Raw genomic sequence first — 27,609 nt, forward strand, 5'->3', positions numbered from 1 at the left:
CTCGGGTTTGCTTTCGGGAGCTTTTGTTCCCTGAGCGCTTTCCATAGTGTTCTGGAGGACGGGAATGAAGATGGCGGCCTCCCAGTTTCCGGCCTGGAGGAGCCGAGAGCCCGGGGCCCCACTCCTCAGTGCGCCCTCAGAGAACAGCGTCCAATTACTCCCGTCACCCTGGCCTCCGGCCGCGCTCCGAGCTGACTGAGTCTGCGACCGGTTCAAGGTAACCCCGAGCTTAGAGCTCGCTCCTCGGCTCTGTCTCTGTAGCCGGCCTTCCCGTTCTAATACCTGTAAGCTCTGTGACACTCAGACACCCCCGATCCTTCTGTGACCTGGCAGGACCTGAGGACATGCTGACCCCGCATGGGCTTCACCCCGGTTAAGCCTCTGGAGCGATGTCCCTCAGCAGAACAGACTTTTAAAAGTCCTGATTTTGTGCTCCGTTGCTCCGCCGCTTGCTGGGAGCCGGCCCCTCCCCCCGCGTCTATCTTCCCGTTGCTTTGGATTCACTTCTCCACCAGTCCTACCTTTCAGAAAGTGGTTGATTTTCTGTTTCTAGAATTGCCGTTCTTCTTCTCTTCGATCTCCTGTTGGATTTGTAGGTGTTTGCAATCTTTAGATAAGCTATCTAGCTGATCTCCTGCTACCTGAAGTAGTCTCAGCCTGCTACTTCTCCGCCATCTTGACTCCTCTCCAGTTATTATTCTTATTCATGTTCAAATTTTCTCAAATCTTTCCAGTGGGAGACTATTTAAAGTTGGCTCCTGAGCCCTTTTGACACAGCCAAGTGGTCTTTCACACGTTCTTCCTTTCTGGCATGACAGGATATTTTAGGATCATTTTGTTTCCAACCCAGAATCAGCCATTATTCCAAGAGACTCAGATTCATTTTAGTGATAAATATATTTTAAGACTAGATTCTGGACACTTGGACATACTTGTTATTTTGGGGCCGGTAATAGCGTACAGATATAAGAAATATGTATGTTTTAAATATTTTATTTTGACATAATTCAGGACTACAAAAAAGTTGAGAAAAGAAAAAAAAAAGAATTTCTGTATACCTTTCATCCAGATTGCCCAAATGTTACTGGAACAATGTCAATATTGTTGGTTAATATTTTGCTTTATCATTTTCCTTCTCTCTTTTTCAGATTTAAATATAAAATTTGCCCAGAGCCCTTTGGAGGTAAGTTACAGATATGATATGCTTTATCCCTAAACACTTCAGGGTGTTATTTCCTAAAAAGAAGGATGTTTCCTTATGTAACTACAGTATATATATGTAACTACAGTAGTTAACATAAATATAATACTAATATATGAACCTTGTTTAAATTTCCTCATTTGAATAAACTTGCTCATGGCAATAAAGAATCCTACATCATATATAACATTGACTTTTCAAATTCTTATTGTTGTTGCCTAATCTCCTTTAATGTAGAATAGTTTTCAGTATTTGACATTTCTGACCTTTATGTTTTTTGAAAATATGGGCCACTTATGTTTTTTAGGAGGTCCCTCAATTTGTCTTTTTCCAATGTTTCCTATATTATAGTCAGTCATGCATTTTGGGCAAGAATGACACAGAAGTGATATAGTACTTTCATATCAAAATGCATATGATACTGATTTGTCTAATCACAAGTGATACTAACCTTGGCCACTTGGTTAAGGTGATGTCTTTCATGTTTCTCCATTGTAAAGTTGTTACTTCTCTCTTATTAATTATCTTCTGGGAAGTAACTCTGAAGCTATGTAGATAACCTATAATTCATCAAAATTTCACTAATTTTAACATCTTTTTCCGACCCTTCCCTACATCAATTACTATGATGGCTACCAATTTGTGATTTTCTAATTTCACCATTCCTTCCAAATTTTATTTGTTGGTACTCTACTGTGAGAAAGAGCTTCCCCCTCACCTCCATATGTGTATGTATGCATGTATATATGTAGGTGTATCAGAATGGGTATATGGATTATCTCATTCAAGGGGTTATAACATATTAGTATCATTATTTTTAGGTTCTAAAAAGTTCCTAGAAGGAGCTCCTACAAGTAGGCTCCTGAGTCTTTTTGAAATATTCCATCATTCTTTGATTGCATCTTACTTCCTGATACTAAAAGATAATCCAGACACAACGCATACTTTCTTGGCTGCAGCCCTAGATTCAGCCATTTCTCCAAAAAGCCCTTGTTCCTTTTAATAGAGAATATTTAGAAAACAGCATCTGCTCTCTAGTTGTGCTCAGTGCCAATGAAGAGTGTGTTATACTGAACTAATGAATCATTGAACATTATATCAAAAACTGATGATGTACTATGGCTAATTGGTTTTCAATAAAAATAAATTAAAAATAAATTTTTAAAAAGTATTTTTCAAGTTTTTATTAAATTCCAGTTAACATATAATGTAATATCAGTTTTGAGTGTAGAATTTAGTGATTCATCAAAAAATTGTGAGTTCTTAATGATACTTCCTCTTCAAAACAGGACTATAGGATTTTTGCTTAATATTCGTTCTACATCTGTATTTCTTTTTGCCTATGCCAAAAATTCTGGTTCTTAAGGATATCAACATAATTACTTCTTTGCCGTATCACACAAGGCATAGACAATAATCTCTTTATAATAATGCCAACACTCTCCATCAATGACACGATTGCCAAAAACAGCTTAAGAGTGTACTGCTGTTCCCTCTGTCCTTAGGGAACAGAGAACGATCAAATCACTGTGTTTATAATGATGTAGAATAATTCATCTCAGTGTTTTTACACCATCAACCTGAAACACAGTTGTGCTGATTTGTTTCATTTTTCTTTTGATTATTAAAAATTGTTGTTTTAAAAAGATTTCGTTTTAAAATTATATATTTAAGTGGTCCCAAAAGCATGTATATTCAAAGGTCTAAGAAATCAAGCCTCTAACTCTAACCTCTCTCTACACATTTCTATGGGTAACTTTTAAAAAACAATTGTGTGTGTGTGTGTATTTTACAGTATGACAGATTTTGCTCTTGTTATTTTGGTTTTAATATAATCAAATATGTATCTATATTTTCACTACACTTATTCAGATAAATGCTAACACACTTATAAACACATTTCCTCTTCTTGCCTCTTTCATTTAACAATATATGCTGGGAATTACTCTGAAGTCTCTATAGAGATATTCTTCCATTTTTACAACTATATAGTATTTTATTGTGTGGAGGTATTATAATGTATCCAGTATTTTTCTAGCGGTTTTAAATTTTTGCTATTAAAATAGCATGACAAGGTATAACATCATGCATAAGTCTTTTTTGTATTTTTGCGGTTTTAAATTTTTGCTATTAAAATAGCATGATAAGGTATAACATCATGCATAAGTCTTTTTTGTATTTTTGCCATTGTGTCTTTAGAATAGATTCAAGGAATAGGCTCATTTGATCAAAAAGTATTGCACATAAGCTTTTTAAAATACTGGAAGTTTTCCCTGTGTAGTGTTTGTACCATTTTGCATTCTCACCATTAATGTCTGAAAGTGCCTATTTCCTCACAGCCTCACCAGAAGAGTATTTTTTATTATATATATTTTTATTATGTTATGTTAGTCACCATACAGTACAACATTAGTTTCTTTTTCCATTTTATTTCATTTTTTTCAGTGTTCCAAAATTCATTATTTATGCACCATACCCAGTGCTCCATGCAATACGTGCCCTCCATAATACACACCACCAGGCTCACCCAACTCCCCACTCTCCTCCCCTCCAAAACCCTCAGTTTGTTTCTCAGAGTCCACAGTCTCTTATGGTTTGTTTCCCCCTCCGATTTTCCCCATCTCACTTCTCCTTTCCACCTCACAATGTCCTCCATGTTATTCCTCAAGCTCCACAAGTGAAACCATATGATACTTGACCCTCTCTGCTTGACTTACTTCACTCAGCATAATCTCTTCCCATCCCATCCATGTTGATACAAAAGTTGGGTCTTCGTTCTTTCTGATGGAGACATAATACTCCATTGTATATATGGACCATATCTTCTTTATCTATTCATCTGTTGAAGGGCATCTTGGTTCTTTCCACAGTTTGGCAACTGTGGCTATTGCTGCTACTCATTAGTTTTTGATGTAGTGTTCCATGATTCATTGTCTGCATATAACACACAGTGCTCCATGCAATATATGCCCTCCTTAATACCCACACCAGCTCACCCACCTACCTAAAACCCTCAGTTTGATTCCCAGAATCCATAGTCTCTCATGGTCATTTCCCCTTCTGATTCCCCCCTTTATTTTTCCTTCTTTCTCCTAATGTCCTCCATGCTATTCCTTATGTTCCACAAATAAGTGAAACCATACGGTAATTGTCTTTCTCTGTTTGACTTATTTCACTTAACAAAATCTCCTCCAGTTCCAACCATGTTGATGCAAATATTGGGTATTCATCCCTTCTGATGGCTGAGTAATACTCCATCATACATATGGACCACATCTTCTTTATCCACTCATCTTCTGAAGGGCATCTCGGCTCTTTCCAGTTTGGTTATTGTGGACATTGCTACTATGAATGTTGGGGTGCATATGGCTCTTCTTTTCACTATATCTGTATCTTTGGGGTAAATATCCAGTAGTACAATTACTACAACTACAGGGTAGCTCTATTTTTAACTTTTGGAGGAACCTCCCCACTGTTTTCCAAAGCAGCTGCACCATCTTGCATTCCCACCAGCAGTGTAAGAGGGTTCCCCTTTCTACACATCCTCTCCAACATTTGCTGTTTCTTGCCTTGTCAATTTTTGCCATTCTAACTGATGTAAGGTGGTATCTCAATGTGGTTTTGCTTTGAAGAGTATTTTAACTAACTTGGGGATTTTAAAAAATCTGACTGGTAAGAAGTAGTGTTTAATTTGCATTTCTCTTATTCTGAATGAGGTGCTTAGCATATTTTCATATGATTAAGAAACATTATCATCTTTTTTCTGTGAACAATCTATTCATATGGCTCATTTTTAGTGGAATTTATTCTCTATTTTTAGACATTTCCTATAATTGGGGTTATTAAGCTTTGCCTGCGATATAAACTGCAAATATTTTTCCTTGATTGTCACTTCTCACATTTTATTTTTTGAGAGACAGGTTTTCAAGATAAAACATAAACAATAATTATACTGGTGGTCTCACTTAATCTTAGGACCATTGCTTGTTATAAATCAAACATATGGCCAACACAAGATATTAAGCAGTTTTACGGATTTTCCTCTCCTGCCAAAAATAAAGGGTACACATGTAGATGGTCATGTGTGGGTGGGCAAGAGATTATGGAACACAGAAACAAGACAAAGGATCATAGTAGTGTAAGTATGCCCTAAATCCCAAAACCATTCTCCAAATAATCACACATACTGGCACACACATACACACACATGGAATGCAATCCGGATTTGTTTGTCTCAGGAGAAATGAATAGAAATGGAAAGTCAACAGCAAAACAAATCTATCTGGTGGAAAAATATCTTATCTTTGAAGGAGTTAAGTTTTCAGTCCTTCCATTGTTATACTTAGTAGGGGCAATCATCAGGTAGCTAGAAAGCCCATGGCAGATTATGTCTGTACAAGATCATGTTACTCATACGATATAGCCACTCTGAAATAATAAAAAATAGTCTCTCTTCGAGCTTCTTACTCCATAGTGAGGCAATATAACATAGTACTTAACAAAAGGGATTTTGGAGTTAATTCACACTCAAATCTAAGTTCTACAGTATATTATCTATATCTTTAAATTCACACAAGTTACGAAACTCCATGGGCTTCAACTGTCCTTGCAAATGTTAGTAAGAAAGTGTACTTACGACACCTGGCACAGTACCAGCCATACACTATAAGCTTAATAAATATAATCCATTATTATGCAACTAGTTAGTCTTTTGCATGGTCTCATATATACTTATTCCATGCTGAAACATTATTTGTGAGCATGAACACCACACTGACTACCTCCCTTTCTAGATTTCTATCATATTAGAGCTAGAGCTCTTAATATAATAACTCAAAGAAAATGTCTTTTTTTTTAAGATTTTATTTACTTATTTGACAGACAGAGATCACAAATAGGCAGAGAGGCAGGCAGAGAGAGAGAGAGAGAGAGAGAGAGAGAGAGGCAGGCTCCCCACTGAGCAGAGAGCTCAATGCGGGGCTCCATCCCAGGACCCTGAGATCATGACCTGAGCCAAAGGCAGAGGCTTTAACCCACTCAGCCACGCAGGTGCCCCAGAAAATGTCTTCATAGCAGGAAAAATGGTAAGAGACCACAAAAAGTGAAACTGGATTAGAGAAATGAAACATATTTAGTTCTGGCTATTACACAACTATTTTCCAAAGACTTTGTGCAGACTTAGTAGGCACTGTGAACAAAGAGTTTCTAATAAAGAAAGTAATTATTAATTGAGTGATTATTCTGCACCAGCACCTATAATAGGAACTGTACTGGCATAATCCACTGGAGAGACCATGAGTATAGACTCTGGAGTATAAACTGTCCAGGTCTGAGTTCCAATTCTTTTTTTACTGTGGGACCAAGAAGAATTATGAGACTCTAAGAGCTCCTATTTGTCATCTATTAGACTGATAACAATAACTATATCATATACATGATATAATTATTAAGAGCATATGCTCTGAGGTTAATGCTCCTGAGGCTGTGTCCCACTTCTATTTTCAATTAGTATAACTTCTGATAAGTTTATTAACCTCTCTGCACCCCAATTTTGTCATTTGTCAGATGGGAATAATAGTATCTAGTTTCACAGGATATTGGTAAATATTAAATAAGATACTGCAGGTAAATAATTTAGAATATTGCCTGGCATGCAGTAAGTTCTCAACAAATGTAAAATATTTTTTTCATTAGGATAATATGGCATAACCTTGAGGTTAGCTCAAGGTCTAGAATATAGTATATACTAAATAGTTTATTATTATATCCATTTTTATTATTATTACACCTATTTAAAGATTCAAGGACTAGAAACTCAAGCTGTCATTCAATAGTTAACAAAAGTTAGTTAAATGAGTTGTCTAAATGATGTGTTGTCTAAAAGCAATCCAAACTGTCTATAACTCTAAATACTCTAAAATGTATCTTTTACTTAAGCCAGAACACCAGGGAGCCCTGGTCCCAAACCCCGTTATTTAGACTTCCTGTGGAATTGTTCCAACTAAACTTTGCTTTTGCATTATGACACTGGCTAGGACAGCAGACATCACTCAAAGAATGCCTATGGAACTAATGGTCTTATTTACTGTAAGAATACATTATTTTAAACTAATGCAGAACAAATGAACCTCCTAAACCATTTTTAAGTATACAGTTCAGTAATGTTAAGTACATTCATGATGCTGTCCAAACAAACACTGACCAGACCTTTCATCTTGTGAAACTGAAGCCCTATAACCATTGAATAACTCCCATGTCCCACTTCCCTAGTCTCTGGCAACTATCATTGTACTTTCTGTTTCTATGACTTTGACTATTTTAGATATCTTGTAAAACTGGAACCATATAGCATATGTCTTCTTTGACTTTTTTTTTCACTGCATAATGTCCTGGAGGTTCATCCATGTGGTAGCATATGACAAGATTTCCTTCCTGTCTAAGGCTGAATAATATTCCATTGTATGTGTATATCACATTTTGTTTATCTATTCATCCATCAGTGGACACTTGGTTGCTTCCACCTTTCGGTTTTTATAAATAAGGCTACAATGAACATGGGATGTGCAAATATCTTTGAGATCTTGCTTTTAATTCTTTTGGATATGTACCTAGAAGTAAGACTGCTGGATCATCTTATAATTTTATCTCTAAAGTTTTTAAGAACTGCCATACTGTATTCCATAGTGACTGCACCCTTTTACATTCCCATCAACAGTGTGCAAAGATTCCAATTTCTCTACATCCTTATCAACACTTATTTTTGGGGGTTTTTCTGATAGTAGCCAACCTAAGTGTTTGAGATGATATCTCATTGTGGTTTTGATTTACATCTCTCTAATGATTAGTGATATGGGGATCTTTTCATATATTTGCTGGCTATTTATATATCATCTTTAGAGAAATGTTTATTCAAATTCTTTGCCCATTTAAAAATCAGGTTATTTGTTTTGTTGTTGAATTGCAGGAGTTCTTTATATATTCTGGGTATTAACCTCTTAAAATATATATATATATATATATATATATATATATATATATATATATAATTGCAAATATTCCTCATAATCTGGAAGTAATTTTTGCACTCAGTTGATTATATCCTTTGGTGCACAGGAGCATACAAAATTTTTAAGGATATTATTGATACATTAATATTAATATTACTTGATATATCCACTTCATGAGGATAAATCGGAGATATTTTTCTTAAGATTCAGTAGTAGGAATAGTTAGTTTTCCTATGAACAACTGGTTTGCTATGATCCTGTGAGTGGTGATGATACCAAGTGACAAAAAAGCTCAATTGTGGCTCAATTAGAATGATGATATTGAGCCTCAAGACTGCATTTTGTGCAGGGGACTCATATCTATGCTCTGTTCCCTTTGAAATGATTTTCCCAAATATTCCTTTTAAATGTTTTATATTTTAGATAGTTTAGCAATCTGCCTAAAATTATTTTTGAGTGGGAGAGAAACTGATGCTATTTTCAATAGTTACTAAAACCATAACATTTCACAGAGAAGGAAAATAAGCCCAGCGTCTATAAATAACTTTCTGAAGTCCACATAATTAGTAAAAGAACAGGAGCCAAGGTTCAATCCAAGGTTTACCTTATGGATTTTTCCAAAATATCAGGCCATTTCTTCAAGCAGTGAACAAAAATTTCCATAATATGAGACAAGAAGTGTCACTTGTGATGTGGTTGCTATATCCTCTAAGAAGTCAGAGGAGTGAGATCACTTTCTGCAAGAGTGATCAGGGAAGGCTTGAGCTTGAAAAGTGGAAAAGTTAGGGAGAGGGGAGGGAATGACAATGAGCAAAATTGTAGAAATAAACAAAAAATATGACTTAGAAGTACTGTAGTCCAGCTGCCTAACACTATTCCTTATTGAGCGCAAGACAGACTCTGAATAGAGAAAAAGAGAGAAGCAAAGCATTAAATATAGATTTGAGTGACAAAATGGAGCCTGTTTATTCTGGTGTTATAAATTTGGACTTAATTTGAAGTATCAGGGAGTCAAGGAAAATTTTTAGCAGGATTCTCTAAGTAAGTTTCCCTAGAACCAGAGGCTAAAAAAGTGATATATTCATAGGGTCTCTCAAGTGAAACTGTAAGAGAGTAAAGTAAGGAAAAGACAGGGGAAGAAAATGGGCAAATATATGGGTTTGGGCAAAGTCTACTCACAGCCTGATCTCATAAGGATCTGGAAGGTAAATGACAAGTCAGGGTCTTATTTCAGTCAGTCTCTAGCTGAGGGCCAACCCAGGCATCTCTGGGCAGGATGGCTCCCAATGGATTGAAGCAATCCTCAGGAAAAGAAGGAGTCCAAAAGCACCCAACCCTCACAGCAACTGAAGGACTGTCACACTGCCCCCGTGAATGAAAACTAAGCAGGCACCAGCCATGGCATTTTAAAGGATGAACTGGAATGGTAGCAGCCTGAAGAATTAGATACAGATATGAAAGGTCATACTATCTGAACCTGAACAGTGGATGTGAAGCAAAATGACAGCTTTCCCAGAATATCCACATCCTTACCCCCAACCTGGGAATATGTTACATTAAATAGCAAAAGAGACTTAGCATGATTAAGGTTAAAAATGTTAAGATTCGATTATACAAATTAGCCAGGTGGCCCCAATATAACCACATGATCCCACAAAAGCAGAAGCTTTTCCTTGCTACAGTTAGCAAGAGATGAGATGTTTCTGGTTTTGAAGATGTAGGAAAATAACAATGCACCAAGATATAGAGCAGCTTCCAAGAGCTGGAAAAGGCAAGATTTCCCCTGGAACTTCAGGAAGGAATGTAACCCTATGATACATTGATTTAAGCCCAGGGAGACTCATGTTGAACTTCTGAACTATAGAAACATAAGATAATAAATTAGCATTCTTTTCATTTGTCACAGCAGCAATAGGAAACCAATAGAGAAGAAGGACAAGACTAATGAATAAGAAATTGATAGAATTCCCACAACTAAAAATAAAAGCCTTAAAGCTAACATTAGCCTCTGTTTTATCTTACTGTTTCCATTTTAAGTAAAATTAATCATTCTTACTACGTTCATCAGAATTCACAAACTTTAAAACCCACAAGAAAAAAAAATAATTAAAAAAAATGACCATTGAATATAATTGGAATAGAATATAAATGATTGGTACTTTATAAAGGTTAAGAAAAATAGATCTTTAGAAACCCCCCCAATCTTTTAATAGATTAAAAGGAAGAAATTAACTAATAGTTATTATTACATTAGAGACATAGGTATCAGGTCAACGCTAGTTGTAAATCATTCTGTTTGGTGTTTTTTTTTAGTATCTGAGATTCACATTTTCTTACAGAGAAAAATGTAGGACTGTGAGCTACATGGTCAGCAGAGAGCGCCATGGGGCCACCTCTCTTCTCAACCAAAGCTGCTTTCCAGGCAGGCAAATTTAAGAGTGAGCGGCTATGGCTCTGGCAGTCTGTGTTTGCCTTTCATTATCTGGAACTCTTAAAAAGTTAGGTATGAGAATGGAAACAATTTCTTTACACCAAAATAAGTATTTTTAAATAAAAGTTTACTTATTGCAATTATTGACATCTTCCCAATAAAAATAAAAAATACTAAATCTATAATAAATTTCAGCAATTTCCATGAAGTCTTCAAAAATCGGAATATCAGGTAAGGAAATGAAAATCAGCAGTGTATGCAATGTAGTTAAATAGAAACTCCTCTCAGCTAGTACGTGGAAGAGAGAGGGTTTCGGTATGGATGTGTCCTGAAGATCAAGTATCATGGCAACCCCTGAGGGTGAGGGTGAAATCTATTTTCAGTTGAAAAAACAGTTTCTATATTCTTTAGCTCACCAAAAAGGTGTAGACACCAACTCTACTGCTAGTTAGAACCCAGAAGAAAGCAAGGACAAGGGCCAAGCAAAATCATACAAGCTCATTTATGGATCAGGCAGCCGGGGCTTTGCAGAATATACTGGAAAGAGCAAGTGAACCTAGAAATAGAGATGATGAGGTCTTTGTACTTTAAGTGAACACAGAATAAAAATGAAGGAGCAGAGTTTATGAAATTTCTACAAGTTATAAGGAAGGTCATGGTGTAAGAAGGGGACCAGCTGGGGCAAAGTCAATGAGGGACACACAGAGGAAGAAGACTAGAAAAGCAGGACAAAGCCAAGAGACCACATCTGCCACTTTTTCTGCTTGCTCTTATTTTAGTCAAGGTCTAGTTTTGCACAGAGTTGGTACATATATAAATTAGTTTTTAAATATGATGGTTTATTAACTCAATACTTAAAAGTATATTGATAAATTTAACGTATTATTTAGTCAAATAGCAATGTATTTTTAGGGGACAAAATTCAAAAGATAATCCTATTTAGAATAGAAGAGTACTGACTTTATTGTTTTTGTAAAAATAATACAATTATTACATTATAGCTTATTATTTTAAAATGTAATGATTTATAGAATTCCATTTTTTGTGCAGTACTCTCTATCATTCTCTTTCTATGTATCTAGCCACCAAGCCAGTTATAATATGCTTCTCTTTAAAGAGATATTTAGGTCAATATTCACCAATATTCATGGCTATTTCTAGATGCTTTGCCCTTTTCCAATTACATATCTGAAATCAGTTTTTTTTCGGCTGAAACAACATATCATAACACAATGAGTGCAGAAGTAGTTATGAAAATTCAGAAGTTTCCAACTAAGCCAGGCATTAAAGAGACTTTCAAAAAATGTAAATAATGTAATATTCTTACAAATACCTTGTTTTGGCAAATAAAGTATTTTCCATAAAAAATGCTATCTTTGTTAATATAATGGTTTTATCACTGTTATTTTTTAAATAAACAACATGTAAATTTTTTAGTAGCCTTAATTTCTTACATGGTAAATACTGATAGATGTAATCTACACTAACTAAAGGCTCTTGAGGTCCCTGTCGTAAGAGCGTAGAGGGGTCCTGAGACAAAACCAAACAAAACAAAAATGAGTACTTCTATCCCAATGACTCCTAAATGTATAACTAAATCAAATCTCTCATGAGTAATAGCGTATATAAATATGCTTAACAGACAACTCAAAATAAACAAGCCAAAAGAGAATTCTTAATGTTACTGCAACCTGCCTAGTGTGCTTTCCCCCAGTTTTTCCAATTTGGGTAAATGGCACTACAGTTTACCTAGTTGCTCCTCTCCCAAACCCAGGAATGAATCATCACTGACTGATTTCTTCTACAACTCCCCACATCGGATACACTTAACAAGTTCTACTGACCCAAGTGTTAAAATATATTCCTAATTATGTCACTTCTCACCACCTTCATAACTATCACCCCGGTGAAGGCACCATCATATTCTCTTTGCATCTTGGAATTTAAAAACAAAACAATTGAGTAAGGTTTCCAAAGAATAGCTATAAAAGAGTATAAGTGTCTTCCATATCTTCACCTTCATCATAAGATACAAAAAAAAATACTTTATATAATATATTATTAGTTTTCCTTTTTTCAGTTTAGTGATTCAGTGATTCACTTTTCTCTAACCAAACTCTAAAACTCCTGACTCTAAAGAGTAGTGATATAAAGCCTTCATGCAATAACTTTCATAAAAGAATCAAAGCATGTAACTGAAAGTTTTGAAAAGTTAGCACCAATAAATTATACTTGAACACTTTCTATGTTTCAGAAAGTCTTTCATTTAGACAGTGAATTAAAATGGAAATTCTATATTTTCTTTTCAACTTACCTTATCGAGTTCATCTGAAATTGCAATACCTGGGATTCAAAAGAGATGTATAAAAAAAGTTTTAGAAGCAGTCTTTAACAACCCAATGTTAGAAACAAAAGCAAAATTTCCATTTGTAAAATTAGTACATTTTCCATTCTATTTTTGGCTTTTATTAGTGCTTCAAGATAATGTGGTATATCCTTTCTACTAACAAATTAGGAATTTAAGTCAACTGTAACAGCACAAAGTGTTGAACAGTGCAAATGTGCAAAAAAACAAAACAAGTACCATACTGCTTGCAGATTGCGAAATGCAGAGCAAACATGCAAAGACAAGTGTAGAGATGTTGTCTTTATGTTATAATGACAATCAAGTACAGCTTAGCATGTTACAATTTTGTTCCTTCTGAAGAATTGATTTAGACTCCTAGAGTGATAAAATATTATAGCAGAATAGTGGTTGGAGATCATTTATTTTAATTCCCTTATTCTATAGCTGAAAACACAGACAACAGAGCTTAAGGAATTTGCCCCATATTCCCTTAGGCTGACAGCTTCTTGAGCCAGTAGATGAATGATTCCTCCTCACAAGTTTGCCTTCAAATCATCCACACGTTTCTCACTGTGTATCAGTCTAATTTCTGTCTTTACTATTCCTCCAAAATTGGTCTAAGTCAGCAACATAAAAAGTTTTCATCCTTAATTTATTTGTGATAACAGGCTCTTTTAACCTCTTTCTCCTCCTTGAAATGCTGCCCTCGCTCTTCATTCTCTTTGTCTTCTTCACAGGAGTCCTCTTCTTTGCGGGTAGGGAGTCCTTCCCGGAAATGCCTGGGGTTCTTTCCTGAGCTGTCTTTCTTTTTCACTAATATACTTCCCATGGTAATCTAACTCATACCAATAACATTTTTATTTCTCTATACGGTGATGACCAGCGAATCTTTATCCCCAGCATAGACCTTCCTGACCTGGTTGCTGAATTCCTGTGGGCATTTCAATCTCGACATGTCAGACTAAAGCCCTCATCCTCCCGTCTCCTCATTTCTTTTTTTGAACAATAGTTTGCCTGCAGCTGGACAGCAGCCATAGGAGCAGGCCCAGGAGCAGGCCCAGTCAGCCCTCAGGTTTGAGGTATGGGGTAAAGGGAAGCTAGTGTCAAATCCCAGTGTAGGATGGGCCAAGAGACAAGGAAAGTCCTAAGGTTTGAAGTCAAAGGAAACACAGAGAAAATAAAAACAGATTGTAGCCAATGTTCAGCAGGCTATAAATAAAGCCTAAGAAAGAATAAATTGGGTTGGAAAAAAGAACCTGCAAACAGTAGCAAGAAAATAAGTCTGAGGAAAAATCCCCTCACCTGATCAGGTACAGAATGTCTGTACAGAATGCCAGTACTTTGTTGGTTGCTATATATTATTTCGCTCTCCACTGACCTACTAAATCAGTTATACACAAAGTAGAAAAAGATGCCCTACTTTATCTCGGTAAGCTGCACGACACTTCCCCTTGTAGATAAAACTAAAACACACATGTATCTGAGACACATTCTTCATCACAGTACTCTATGAAATCATTTTTTGGTAAAAGTTATTGGTAACTAAGAATTCTTATGTGTCACTACGCTAAAAGAGAGTCTAGCTACCACTACTGGGATTTGGGGGGACCTAACTTCACAATTATTCAAGGACTCACTGTGTTATAAAGACAGCTCCTTCAAACAACTCAAGAAGACTTCACAAAGGAGCAGCACCACAGCTGGGGTGTGCAGTGAACCACAGTCCTGTGTAGGGGAGCATATGTGGACAGATGAGGGATCCCAAAGTTCTGGGCAATTACAAATATTTCTGAAAGCCTAACATAAGCCACACATTTATGAATGTTTGGGTTTAAAAAATATACACAAATATGAATGGTACTTAGAATGACCCCAATTTCAAGCTAATATAGGAATTTCAGAGTATCAAGTGGTTTATGTCATAGTCTATGGATGATTTAAAATACATTATTCTGGTTTATAGAAGACAAATACATATTTTAAATGCTTGTATTTACATTTATTATAGTACTAAAGAAGTGTTCCTTTCCAATGAGTTCAAGATTAAAATTGAACATATGGTATAAAAACAAATATTTAAGAGCCTTAGTCTATTTTAAAAAAGAGAGAACAAAGATATATTAAAAAAAAAAAAACTCTTTTCTCCCCCAAAGTCATAAAGCTTAGATATTTAGAATTAAATAATGCATGATTCAAGTGACTCGGATTTTTTAAACTCTCTTGATTTTTTTCAACTTTCTGCATTAATGCCCTTGGCCCTGCAATGAGTTTTCTCATTTGATTGTTAGAAAGCATTCAGTTGATCCTTAAGTTTTTTACCCCTCATATTTATGAAACCCATTATTCATAAAGATAATAGTAATACTTCACCTATCTCGAATGTAGCCAAGACCCAGCAAGTAAGTCAAAAGGCCTTTGAATAGTGAGAATACCCGGCACTTATGAGCTAACTCTTTGCAGCCTCTGTTCATGGTCCATCACTCTTGATTTTAGCATACATCAGGAGCTTTTTTGCAAGACAAAGAAATATTTGCCAGTGGAAACTGGCGATAAAGAGAAGGCTGCTATGAAAAGATATTAAAGAATGATGAAGTGACAGATCCCAGAACAAAACTCAAACTAGGTAAACAGGAAACTTCATTTGGGAAAGGAATTGTGCCTCTAATTGTTCCAGGTGTTTGGCCTTACATATTTTGTTCAAATATCTACTATTTTATTTTCCTAACATTTACATATTTTGATGAATTTGCCCAAGAAATTACCTAAATGAATTTCCACTCTATTATATATATAATTCTTTTCACTCCTTATTATTTATATCAAATTTCCTGGAAATTTTTCACTTTTTGTTATTTTTTTTTTTTTTAATTTACTTATCTGACAGACAGAGATCACAAGTAGGCAGAGAGGCAGGCAGAGAGAGAGGAGAAAGCAGGCTCCCTGCTGAGCAGAGAGCCCGATGCGGGGCTCGATCCCAGGACCCTGGGATCATGACCTGAGCGGAAGGCAGAGGCTTTAACCCACTGAGCCACCCAGGCGCCCCTGTTATTTCATTTTTAATCAAAGTTTAAACTGATTAAAAGCAGTTGAAAGAATGTTAAAGAAATGCTCCTTTACAGAAGCATGAAGCCGTGATGAGAACAATTCATATTGAAGAGCCAGGATTTTTCTCCTAGTGCCTAGCAGAGCATTCACAGATATTCCCTGAGAGAAGAATAACAATTTTTGGCCATTTCATTAACTCTTAAGAGCCATTGTATCTTAAGTCATATTTTTTCAGTTTATAGAAGCTGAGAAGTGGGGAACAGAGAAAATACCCTGGAAAATATGCAAGAAAAAATACAGTGGGTTGCTAATATGTTGTAAGGAAAGAAGGCCTAGAGTTTAATTGTGGGACTTTTTATTTCCTCCTTTTTTTATTATTTATTTTTTCAACAAATACAGCTTTTATATATTTAATTAACATATAATGTGTGATTTGTTTCAGGGGTACAGGTCTATGATTCATCAGTCTTACACAATTCACAGCACTCACCATAGCACATATCCTCCCCAACATCCATCAGCCAGCCACCCTATCCCTCCCACCCACACCCCCTCCAGCAACCTAATTGTGGGACTCTTGATGCACACTGGCACATGTGGTCTTCCTAAAAGTCACACCAAAACCTTACAGGAAACACTGTACTATCAGAGTAGCCAAAGAGGCTTGGCTTAGGGTAGCAATGGGTGTCCACCTTATAAAAGTGGGCTGCCCATAAGAAACTGGGGAAAATGAGTTCCCTCAGAAACTAAGCTTCTCTTCTAGATAAAGAAACAAGGGCTCCGACAGGCATATCAGAGGTGGCTTCCTGGTTCTGCTGTAGTGCAAGCCCATCTGGATGAATTTCACTTGTGTCCTTCAGCCTATGGGCATTTCCACTTATTCCAATCTCCAAAGAAGTCTCGGTGGTATCAGAAATTTATGCCAAAACACAGTTCTCACATTTCCAAATGTGAGTTGTGCTCTATCAAGGAAACCACAGCTATCTGCTTCACTACGATGTGCATCTTCCCAGGTATCAGCTTAGCCCTAGAGATAAAATTCAGTTATAGCTACCAGAAATGGAAGGAGAAAATTTTCAAGAGTCTTTACAGCTTAGTCAGTGTAATTAATCCATGAGGGTAGGTCAGAAAATTCATATTCATGGAATGGAATGAGCTATTTCTCCAAAATGTTTCCCTATGGAAAAAAATCCAAACTGATCCAAACTAGCTTGTGAGAACCAATTCTGCACATTTCTTCCCAACTTCTCATTGAGCACTAATTGCTAGCCTGAAATAAGCCACATTAGGAGTATTTACAGCATGGAAATTGGCAAATGCTACAAATTAGGGATTATTTTTTGAGTTAGTGTCCCAGGATACTACCAAGGAATGCACAGTGTTAAAGCAAATACCTATGTAAGCATCACACATACCAACAAATTGAACACTGTTGATACCTCAGACCTATACCTGACCATTTGCCAATTAAAACACTCTTTAGATAGGTTACTGACTGCTCTTAGAGCAAAGGGAGTTCCTGCTACAAAGTGAGGGATTCTATCTTCAATATCATTACCAAAGAAAAAAGTTAGGAAAAATTTTCTGTAAGGAGTTAAATAGTAAATACTTCAGGATTTTAAAGTTACATATGGTCTGTGTCATATCCATATATTTCTTCTTTTTTTTTAAACAACCTTTAAAAATGTAAGAAATATATTTATTAGCTCATGGGCTACAAAGACCACAGGCTAGATTTGGCTCCCTGCTCAGAGTTTGCTGAGTCTTGTTCTAGAAACACATTCCAGCTTTTATCCTTGATTAATTGACTCTTTCAAGGATACTTCCAAACCTTCAGGGTTTTCATCAGGCCCCAACCCATCTCCTCACTATAAAAGACTTGTTCCTTTTTCATAGCCTTTCTTACTCACTTCGTCCTTTATGCAACAAAGGTACAAAGTTTTCCTCTTACATACATGCTTCTCTCTCTTCATTCTTCTTTTACCTTAGCTTTACACATCTTCATTCTTCTTTTACCTTGGCTTTACCTTCCATCCTTCTAGACTCCATTCAGACATAGTTTCGATCAGATGGGGCCTAAACCCCTTTGTTGGAGGTTCTTTTACAATCCCATAGGCCCTTCTAAGGCACCTTATATAAGGCTGTGAAATTCTGCTTTTCACACTTATCCCTCCTAATAAAAGGTAAACTTGAGGTCTGAGTGCCCATGTTAACCATCTTATAATGTATGAACACTGGATAAATCTATATGGCAATGAATGGACAAACAGTTCTCTATTTATCTGCTTCCATTCTCATTCACAGATTGTCATCCTCTAACTCCTCAGGCTGTTTGTCAGACAAGACCTCTTGGTATATTCATGACTGATGAACTAAAAAAGTCATTTGTTATTTTTTTCTTGGCGGAGTCCAGATTGCTATTATCAGTCACGAAGCATAAATATCTGTCTTCTGTCCTTTTAACAGCTGGGCTCTTTTCCTTGGAAAAGTTCCAGTCAGTATTTCTCATGAACTGCAATCTGTAGACTGACGTCTGGATGGACTAAAGATACTCATCCTATTGCTGCCTCACTTAAGAGAAAATTGCCAAAAGAAGCAAAAGCCTTGGGCTTGGAAAATGCTGGAAGCTCTGCTACCCTAGAAACAGAACTCTTCTAAGAAAAAGATTCTGTTGACCAATGTCATATAATATAGAACTACTGCTCTGTTACTTTTAGATTGTTATTTACTTACTCACTTATCTATTTTTAAGCATAACTCCTTAAATAGATAAGCCACAGTCAAAGCCAAAGAGCTCAGCAAACAAATCAAATCTACAAATACCAAACCCATCATCTGATATCAAAGGTCCACATGTAGAAAAGTAGGAAGTAACTCTGCAGTGAAGAAAGAGTAAGGGAGGTGTCTCAGAGAAGAGGGATCAGGAAGAAATGGAATCACAGGTGGCACTTACTCAGCACATCATAGCTGAGTTATATGCTATGTGCTGAGGAAGGGCAGATGCAGAGTGGAGATGAGTGAAAAGCAGATAAAAACAAAGAAGTGTGTTCAGAGAAAAATATGGAAGCACAAAAAGGGGGCACCAAATCCAGTCAATAGAAGGACAGCAAAAGGAAATCATTTCAAAAGAAGTGGTATTTGAGCTGAGGGAGGAATAGGAGTAACTTGGTGGAAATGGAAGCCCTGGAGAGAAGTGACAGTGGCATGTGAGGATACAGGGACAATGTAAGGAAATATGTGAAATGGGAAGAACTTCAGTAAGTGTGAAAAACTCCCGTGTTGCTTGTACATAAATGGCTAGTCATGAGAGATGACACCGGAGACAGGATTAAGGGTCAGATCACTTGGCCCCTTCTCTGAGGTTTTAAGGAGACACTGAATATCTGCAAGAAGTGGGTGTCAGGTTTTTCACTTTAGATCCATCATAATGATCACAGTAAGGTATTGGAGGAACTGAGAAACAAGAGCATGGGCAAGACTGGTTATTCATTCCTCAAGCCATTTCCATGGAGGACCTGTACACACAAGCTAGATTACATTTCCCAGCCTTATTTACAGCTAGTTGTGCATTGTGGTCAGATGTAATGCACTACACTTCTACCCCTAGGCATTAGAAACCTCCCCCTTCAGCAGGACCCTTGGAGGTCACGTACTCAAGATGGCAGAATAGCAGGACAGAAGCAGTCTGCATCCCCAGCACACATCGTCGGGCTACTTCCTGAGTAAGAAAATACTTGTATCATATTAAGCCACAGAGATTTTGGCCATGAGACTACCCTACATAAGGTTATTACAATCCAGCCAGCCACGAGCTCAGTAAGGGCAGGGATTGCATCTGTTCTCCTCTGTCCCAGGACAGGAATGAAATGGAACAAAACAGAAGGTGCTGAATGGATAAACCAATGATCTGGTTGGTGATGCTGAGTGCAAACTTGGGAGTACTAATAGGGATGAATAGAATCAAACCCAAGATAGAGGGAAAAATGAACAAAATTTGGCAACTGATTATTTATGAACAGAAAGGAAGAGAAAGGAGCCCATAAGGGTTCCAATTTGGGTGAACTGGTAAGCAATGGTGCCATCACTTGAAGAACGGTATGCAGAAAAGAGGTCATGTTTGAAGAGAGATGAATGATATATTTGGATACACTGAGTTTTAGACGGCAGTGGGATATCCAAGTGGAGATATGCTTTAAACATTTTATATAAAGTATAAACAGTCTGGATGGGCAATATATTCATCTGACTTAGCTGTGTAGAGGTCATAGTTAAAACTATGAGAGAGGATGACAATGGAAACAGACAGCATTTGAAAGAACAGAAGATGACAGGTGGGAACAGCATTTAAAGTGGCCAGGAAGAAAGAAGAGCACTGGCATGAAGCCTATAAGAAATGGTGTGAAGGGCATCCAAGAGGATCAAATAAATAAGGGCCAGGTCTCAGAAAGTAGAAGATGAGCATCTGAAGAAAGACAGAATAATCAATGGTGTTAAAACTACCAGAGCAATTTTGTAAGATGAAGACTGGAAAAGTGTTCATTCAGTTTGACAATGAGGATTCAGTTCATGACCATAGTGAAAAAGGTTTCAACAGAATGATAGGTGCAATCACACAGCCACACTGAGGAAAGAAAGGAAGATGAGCAAGTGGAAATAATAAGTGTTCATTATTTCTTTTGAAAATCTGTATGAAAGAAGAAGAAGAATTCTGATAATGTCATGAGGTAACTCAAATCCAAGAGAAGAGTTTTTATGAGTTTGTTTTAAACATTAATGAGAGCTGTGGTATCCAATATGGTAGCCACTCATCACGTGGCTATTGAACATTTGGCTAGCTCAAATTGAGATGTGATGTACATCAAAATTCACAACTGATTTTGAAGGCTCAGTACAAAAAAAAAAGCCAATAATAATTATATGGAATACAAATTAAGCTTGTATTCCATATATAACTTGGATATAGTGGGTTAAAATAAAATATTTTATTAAAATTAATTTCATAGGCTTCTTTTTGCTTTTTTGTAATGTGCCTGTTTGAAAATATAAAATCACACATGTGGCTCACATTACATTTCTGTTGGGCCATGCTTAGCTGGAGCATGTTACAGGCTATTAGGGATAAACAGTAGTAATATTAATAATATATGTGGTAGGCAGAATTCTAAGATGGCCCCCAATGTACACACCTGTGTAATCCTTTAAGTCTGCATGATGGGACCATCAAATATGAAAGGATAACACTCTTCTAACTTGGTTACTCACTGGTTAACTGAGTAAATCAGAAAGAGATTATCCTGGGTGGCCTTGACCTAGTCAGGTGAGCCTTTCAGGGAGAATGTTGCCCAGTACACTCAAAGAAGTAGTACTGAACTACCATTACGAGAAGATCACAAGGCAAGAACCTGAGAACGGCCTCTAGTTTTTAAGAGCAATCTCCGGCCACTAGCCAATGAGAAAACAGGGATCTAGCAAGGACTACATTTGGCCAATGACCTGAATGAGCAGGGAAAGAGACCATGAAGCCTCAGGTGAGATCACAGCATGAACCAGCACCTTAATTTCAGCTTACCTAGACCCAGAGCAGAGGATTCAGCTAACCCACACCTGTACTGCTGAGTCACAGAAACTATAAGATAGTAAATTTTTATTTTTTAAAGCCACAAGTTTGTGGTAATTTGTTACACAGTAATAGAAATATAATATCTAACCTTTAATTAGCAATTATGATATACCAGGCACCATATGAAGCTCTTTAGAGACACACCATCTCATTTTATCTTCACAAAAACCTTAAGAAATAGGTGCCATTATTACTGCAATTCTGCAGAAAAGGTAACTGAGACAAAGAGAGGTTAAGAAATTTTCCTATGGCCACAAAACTACTATTAGGGGGACTAGAATTAGAAAGATTTCCACATAAAGAAAAGACAAAGCAACTAATGGAATAAGATCTCAGAAGACTGGGCAGGAACTGGGATCAACAGCATGGGTGGAAAGCTTGGCCTTAAACAAGAGAAACACCTTCTCTGTTGATAATGAAAGGAGAAGGGCAGGATAGATGTGGATGCACTTACGTATGCCGATGGTAGAGGAGAACACATTCTACGCATTCCACAATTAAGCTTTTCTCTAAAGTTGGAGGAAAGCTAATTGCTAAAACAGTGAGACAGGGAATAAATAGAGGTGTGCATATTACTGTGTGGGTTTTTCATAGTTGCAAGAAGAGGGTAAAAAGGGAAGGACTGACCAAGATAAGTAACAGTGTTGAAAACCAAGAATTTGTAGGATAGTGTTCATGGGCCCTGCCATTCCTCCGTGGAGCTCTCAGCCTTACTGGTGAAGTGGAGCTGAAGATGGCAGCACTTATTCAAAGATGGGAATTTGACAAGGAGACATAACAGAAGGATGGAGATAATAGAGAAAGAGGATATTGATTAAAACTGGCCCAGAGTTCAGTCTGGGCCGGGGAAGAGGGAGAGCAGAGGTGAGGGAAAAAGATGAAAAAGAATGAAGGGAGAATACAACAGAGATATTCCTGTATACTGAAAGTCACAATGCAGGAAGAACAGAGTAAGGATAACAAAGAGCTAGAAAGTTTGCAAGTGGGTTGGGTGTCTGGGTGGCTCAGTCATTAAGCATCTGCCTTTGGTTCAGGTCATGGTCCCAGAGTCCTGGGACTGAGTCCCCCGTTGGGCTCCCCACTCAGCAGGAAGTCTGCTTCTCCCTCTCCCGCTGGCCCTCCCCATTGCTCATGTGTTCTCTCTCCTCAAATAAATAAACAAAATCTTAAAAAAAAAAAAAAAAGAATGCAAGGAGGTTGAACCACAAACTATAAGTCATGAACACAATTTAACTTTGGAATATAAATTATAGATCATTAAAATGAAGACTTGTGAAAACTGGAGAGATTCTTGATGGTAATCAGGGATAAATTACTTCATTTTAATGAAGAGGAAACTTGAGGAAGGAGGACAAATGGTATACTCATAACTGCAAGCGAGTAAAAGGCAGTGCAGGACCCATGGCATTTCTCACAGCAACACCTGCATCTATTCTATGTGACATACACTATGGTCTCAAAAAAGGATAGAACTAAGACAGCAGAGAGTATATAATATTATAATATCTTAAAAAAACACTTTAAAAATGTGTTCCTAACAATGACTGAATTTACAGTTTAATTACAAACTCAGACACATGTGTACATAAGTGTGTGTATGTGTGTGACTGAAGTATAGTTAAATGAGATGTTATTCAACAGAGAAGAATTCAGAATAACATAATACATATATAATCCAAGACATTTATCTAATACAAGTCATAATACAAGTGCACTACTCTTTCTTTCATTCTCTGGAAAAGTTTCCTAAAATTATTAATTATATATACATATGTCCTTATTCCCACAAGGCATTCTAGGGAGAAAAATTATTTATTTTGATGGACACTAGACCATTCCAAAGCAATAGTTACTAATAATGCTATCTCATACTTCTACTGAAGCACAAATCCCTGGAGATACTTTGCTAGGTTTTAGAATATGTCTTTCACCCAGGTAGAGAGTAGGCATAGAAAATGTAGGTAGAAGAGAAATATCAAGACCTCTTAACAAATCTGTCCCTTTTAGACCGTGGTTTCTTGAAAAAGCTATTAAGTAAATTTAACCTGGCAAATTTAGCATATTCAAAACCAAGAAAAATCAGTGTGGATTAATTTTGAAATATGTATTTTATTCTTTTATATCAATATCCAAAGATAAATGCTTATATCTATATTCACATTTATACCCATATCTACATGTACATATATCCACATGTATCCATATTCATATCCATATGCATATCTGAATATTACAGAAATATGACCAGTCATGACCAAAGATGAATAGACGCTGTTATTCTGGGGGTGATTATAAGTCCATTTTCCTTCTCTCCATTAAAGAAGAATTACAATGAATAAAGGAATGAAAGAAACACTATCTTTTAGAAAACCCCTATAATAACTGTTTTAGGCAAGATTTACCAATGGATGCTGAGATTACTAGGTAAAAGTGTGAAAAAGAAACATGATATTTTGTTTTCAAGTATCTCTCCTAAGATATTTATTAACTACAGAAAGGAAGAGTATTAATGGTGGTGAAACCTGACAGACACCACCTTAACTAACTGATTGAGATTAACATCACCAGTAATAAGATGATGGGCCCTAATAGAATGCACTGAGAAAGATATTATCCTAAGGCCTTTCAATCACAGCCACTAGAAGAGATACATTATTTGGGGATGTGAGGGTCTTGTATCTTCTGAATTTCCCTATTTAGAAGCAATTTTTCTCACTACTTGAAAGTCAGATGGAAACAAACATTTGAAGGAAAGGGCAGGAGTCCAGGCTCCTAGAATAAGAAAGTCATGTTTAAAGAATGTTCAGAAATGCTGCAAAGGGAGGGATCCAGGCACAAAAAATCTACTGTCTACACATCATGACCAAGCCGCATTACAAGCCACTGCAAGTTTTTCTAGCAGATCTACCTTTTAAGAGAATCATAGCATGAAGAATTACATAGCTCCTGACTGACTTTAAGATAAAGCATTACATTGAAAGGTTTGCAAAAAGCTAGGAAAAAGAAGCACGGTATAATTGCTACTAAAACAAAAATCCTGTTTGTGAACTGGAGAGAATATCTAGTCTTTCCTGTTATTATTTGAATCCTGTCAAGAAAGAGGGAACAGAGAATTTAAGTCTGAATAAGTTGCTAGGTGCCACCTATATGGTCACACCTAGGTTTTCTTGGGACAGACCACTGCTTGAACCTTGGTATTTCTGCTCCACATCTTGGTAAATACATAAGTGAAAGGCAACCCAACTCCTTTATTAAAAGTTTTAGGAACAGGCCAAATATTTTCTTACCAATTAACAGTGATATAACAAGTCTCTGTAAGGAAGTTATCATATTTCAAAGAACAAAAATTGACTAATATGCTATTTGCAGATCTGTCTAATAATTAGGCATATTCTTCAATCATTTTTAAACTCATGTTTTTAGATAAATTGAGAGGCTATGAAGAGCCACAGGCTCTGCCCAAAGGGGTAAGATTTATACACATTAATAAAAACCTTTGACATTTAATAGGATAAGACTTATTTCATGAACATAATACAGTAATAAGCTGTACTCACTTTATGATTATTTCTTCCAAAAATAAATCTAGCCAAAAGCAGGGCCTTCTTGAATCCCAACCATAAGATGTCTACTAATGGCAAAATTACAAGATCCTATGCACCGGGAAAAAGACAATCTCTTCAAAAATGGCGCTGGGAAGACTGGATAGCTTCATGCAAAAGAATGAAAGTGGACCACTTTCTTACCCCATACACAAAAATAAACTCAAAGTGGATTAAGACCTAAATATGAAACCTGAAAACATAAAAATCCTAGAAGATAGCACAGGCTGTAACTTCTGTGACATGAGCCGTAGCAACTTTTTTCTAGAAAGGTCTCTTGAGGTAAAGGAAACAAAAGCAAAAATAAACTATTGGGACTACATTAAAATAAAAAGCTTCTGCACAGAAAAGGAAATAATCAACAACACTAAAAGGTAACTCATAGAATGGGAAAAAGTATTTGTAAAAGGTTAGTATCCAAAATCTATAAAGAACTTATAAAACTCAGCCCCCTAAAAATAAATAATCCATTTAAAAAATGGGCAGAAGACAGGAACAGATATTTCTTCAAACAAGACATCCAGATGGCCAAACAGACATGTGGAAATGTTCTCACCATCACTCATCGTCAAGGAAATGCAAGTCAAAACCATAATAAGATATTACTTCATGCCTGTCAGAATGGCTAAAATAAAAAACACAATAAACAACAAGTGTTGGGGAGGATGTGCAGGAAAAAGAAACCCTTGTACACTGTTGGGAATGCAAACTGGCTCGGCCACTGTGGAAAACAGTATGGAGGCCCTCAAAAAAATAAAAATAGAATTATCATATGATCTAGTAATCCTACAACTGAGTTTACCCAAACAATATGAAAACACTAATTCAAAAAGATACATAATCCCTGTTTACTGCAGCATTATTTGCCACAGCCAAACTATAGAAGTAGCCTAAGTATCCACTGATAGATGAATGGATAAAGAAGATGTAGTGTATATATATAATAGAATATTATTCAGCCATAAAAAAGAATGAAATCTTGCCATTTACAACAACATGGATAGAACTAGAGCATATAATGTTAAGTGAAATAAGTCAGTCAGAGAAAGACAAATACCATATGATTTCACTCACATGCAGAATTTAAGAAACAAAACAAATGAACAAGGAGAAAAAAAGAGAGATAAACCAAGAAACAGACTCTTAATTATAGAGAACAAGCTGATGGTTACCAGAGGGCGGTGGGAGGAGGATGGGTAGAATAGGTGATAGGGATTAAAAAGTACACATACGATGAGCACTGAGTAACGTATAGAACTGTTGTATCACTATATTGTACACCTGAAACTAATATAATACCATATGTTAACTATACTGGAATTAAAATTAAAAACTTAGTTGAAAAATTATAAGATTCTACCATAGGGCAAATTAGCTTGTGCCATGGGTTCACCACACAAAAGTTCAAAAAGGCTCTAGTGAGTTATGCACTAAGATGTATGAAAAAACTCAATCTCTTTCTATATATAAAATTATAATATAAAATTAATGTGCAAATATGTATAATTATAGCCTACTACAATATACAAATATACATATATACACATATGATATATACATTATTTCTCTCAAAATATACCAAGGGGAAATTTTTTATTTTTTTGTTTCCCTACGCTATGCCTTTTATTCCCATGATTTATTCATTCTGTAACTGGAAGCTTAGATTTCCCACTCACCTTCACCCAATTTTTTCATCCCCCCAGGCATTTTTAACTTTGATACATCATAAAACTAGTAAAACTATGCTATCTAAAGAACCATATAGATCTTAAAAGATAATCCACTAGAACATGCCAGTATGCTATTTTCAACTTAGGAATTTTTAATATTTCATGACAGCAAAAGAAAATTTTAGTGAGACTATGGCATTAATGTGCTTCTAAAGGTATCTAATCTTAAAATTGAGATATATTTAAGAACCAGAGAAAGGTAGGAATACTCTGAACTCATTACTAAAACCACAGGTATATATATGTATGTCTACATATATAGAATGCATTTATCAAATCAAGTATTCGATAGCCTACTCTCATGACAGTAATATTTAAAAGCTTTTACTTGAAGTATATTATTTTAAACTTTCACACCTACCAGAAAAAGGAAACAGAATTGTGTCTTCCTTCTCTGGGGATGAGAGGACCAAGGCTCATTAGAAGTTTAATGATTTACCCGAGGTTATTAATAAGTGGCAGAGCAAAACCTATAACCTAGGCCTTTTATTACAGAATCATTATTTTTACAGAAAAGTATGCTGCTAGGTTCTGAAAGGATTTTAAGAAGAATGTGCCCCAGTTGCTACCATTTGAAGTTTAGAGACATCAGTGATATCAGGGAAATACAAATCAAAACCACAATG

The 27,609-nt window shown here is 36.2% G+C and overlaps 1 protein-coding gene across 1 annotated transcript in view; it reads right to left on the reverse strand.

Annotated features, from left to right (window-relative positions):
- The window catches only part of LOC111156823 (chromosome unknown C8orf34 homolog), a 149,388-nt gene that overhangs the window by 31,349 nt on the left and 90,430 nt on the right, over positions 1-27,609 (reverse strand). The window contains 1 exon segment of the mRNA XM_022517912.1: positions 12,954-12,982. Within this exon segment, the coding sequence (XP_022373620.1) occupies positions 12,954-12,982 (29 nt within the window).

The sequence above is a fragment of the Enhydra lutris genome, unplaced genomic scaffold (genome assembly GCF_002288905.1).
Source record: "Enhydra lutris kenyoni isolate GAN:26980312 unplaced genomic scaffold, ASM228890v2 scaffoldscaffold49, whole genome shotgun sequence".
Taxonomy (NCBI): domain Eukaryota; kingdom Metazoa; phylum Chordata; class Mammalia; order Carnivora; family Mustelidae; genus Enhydra; species Enhydra lutris.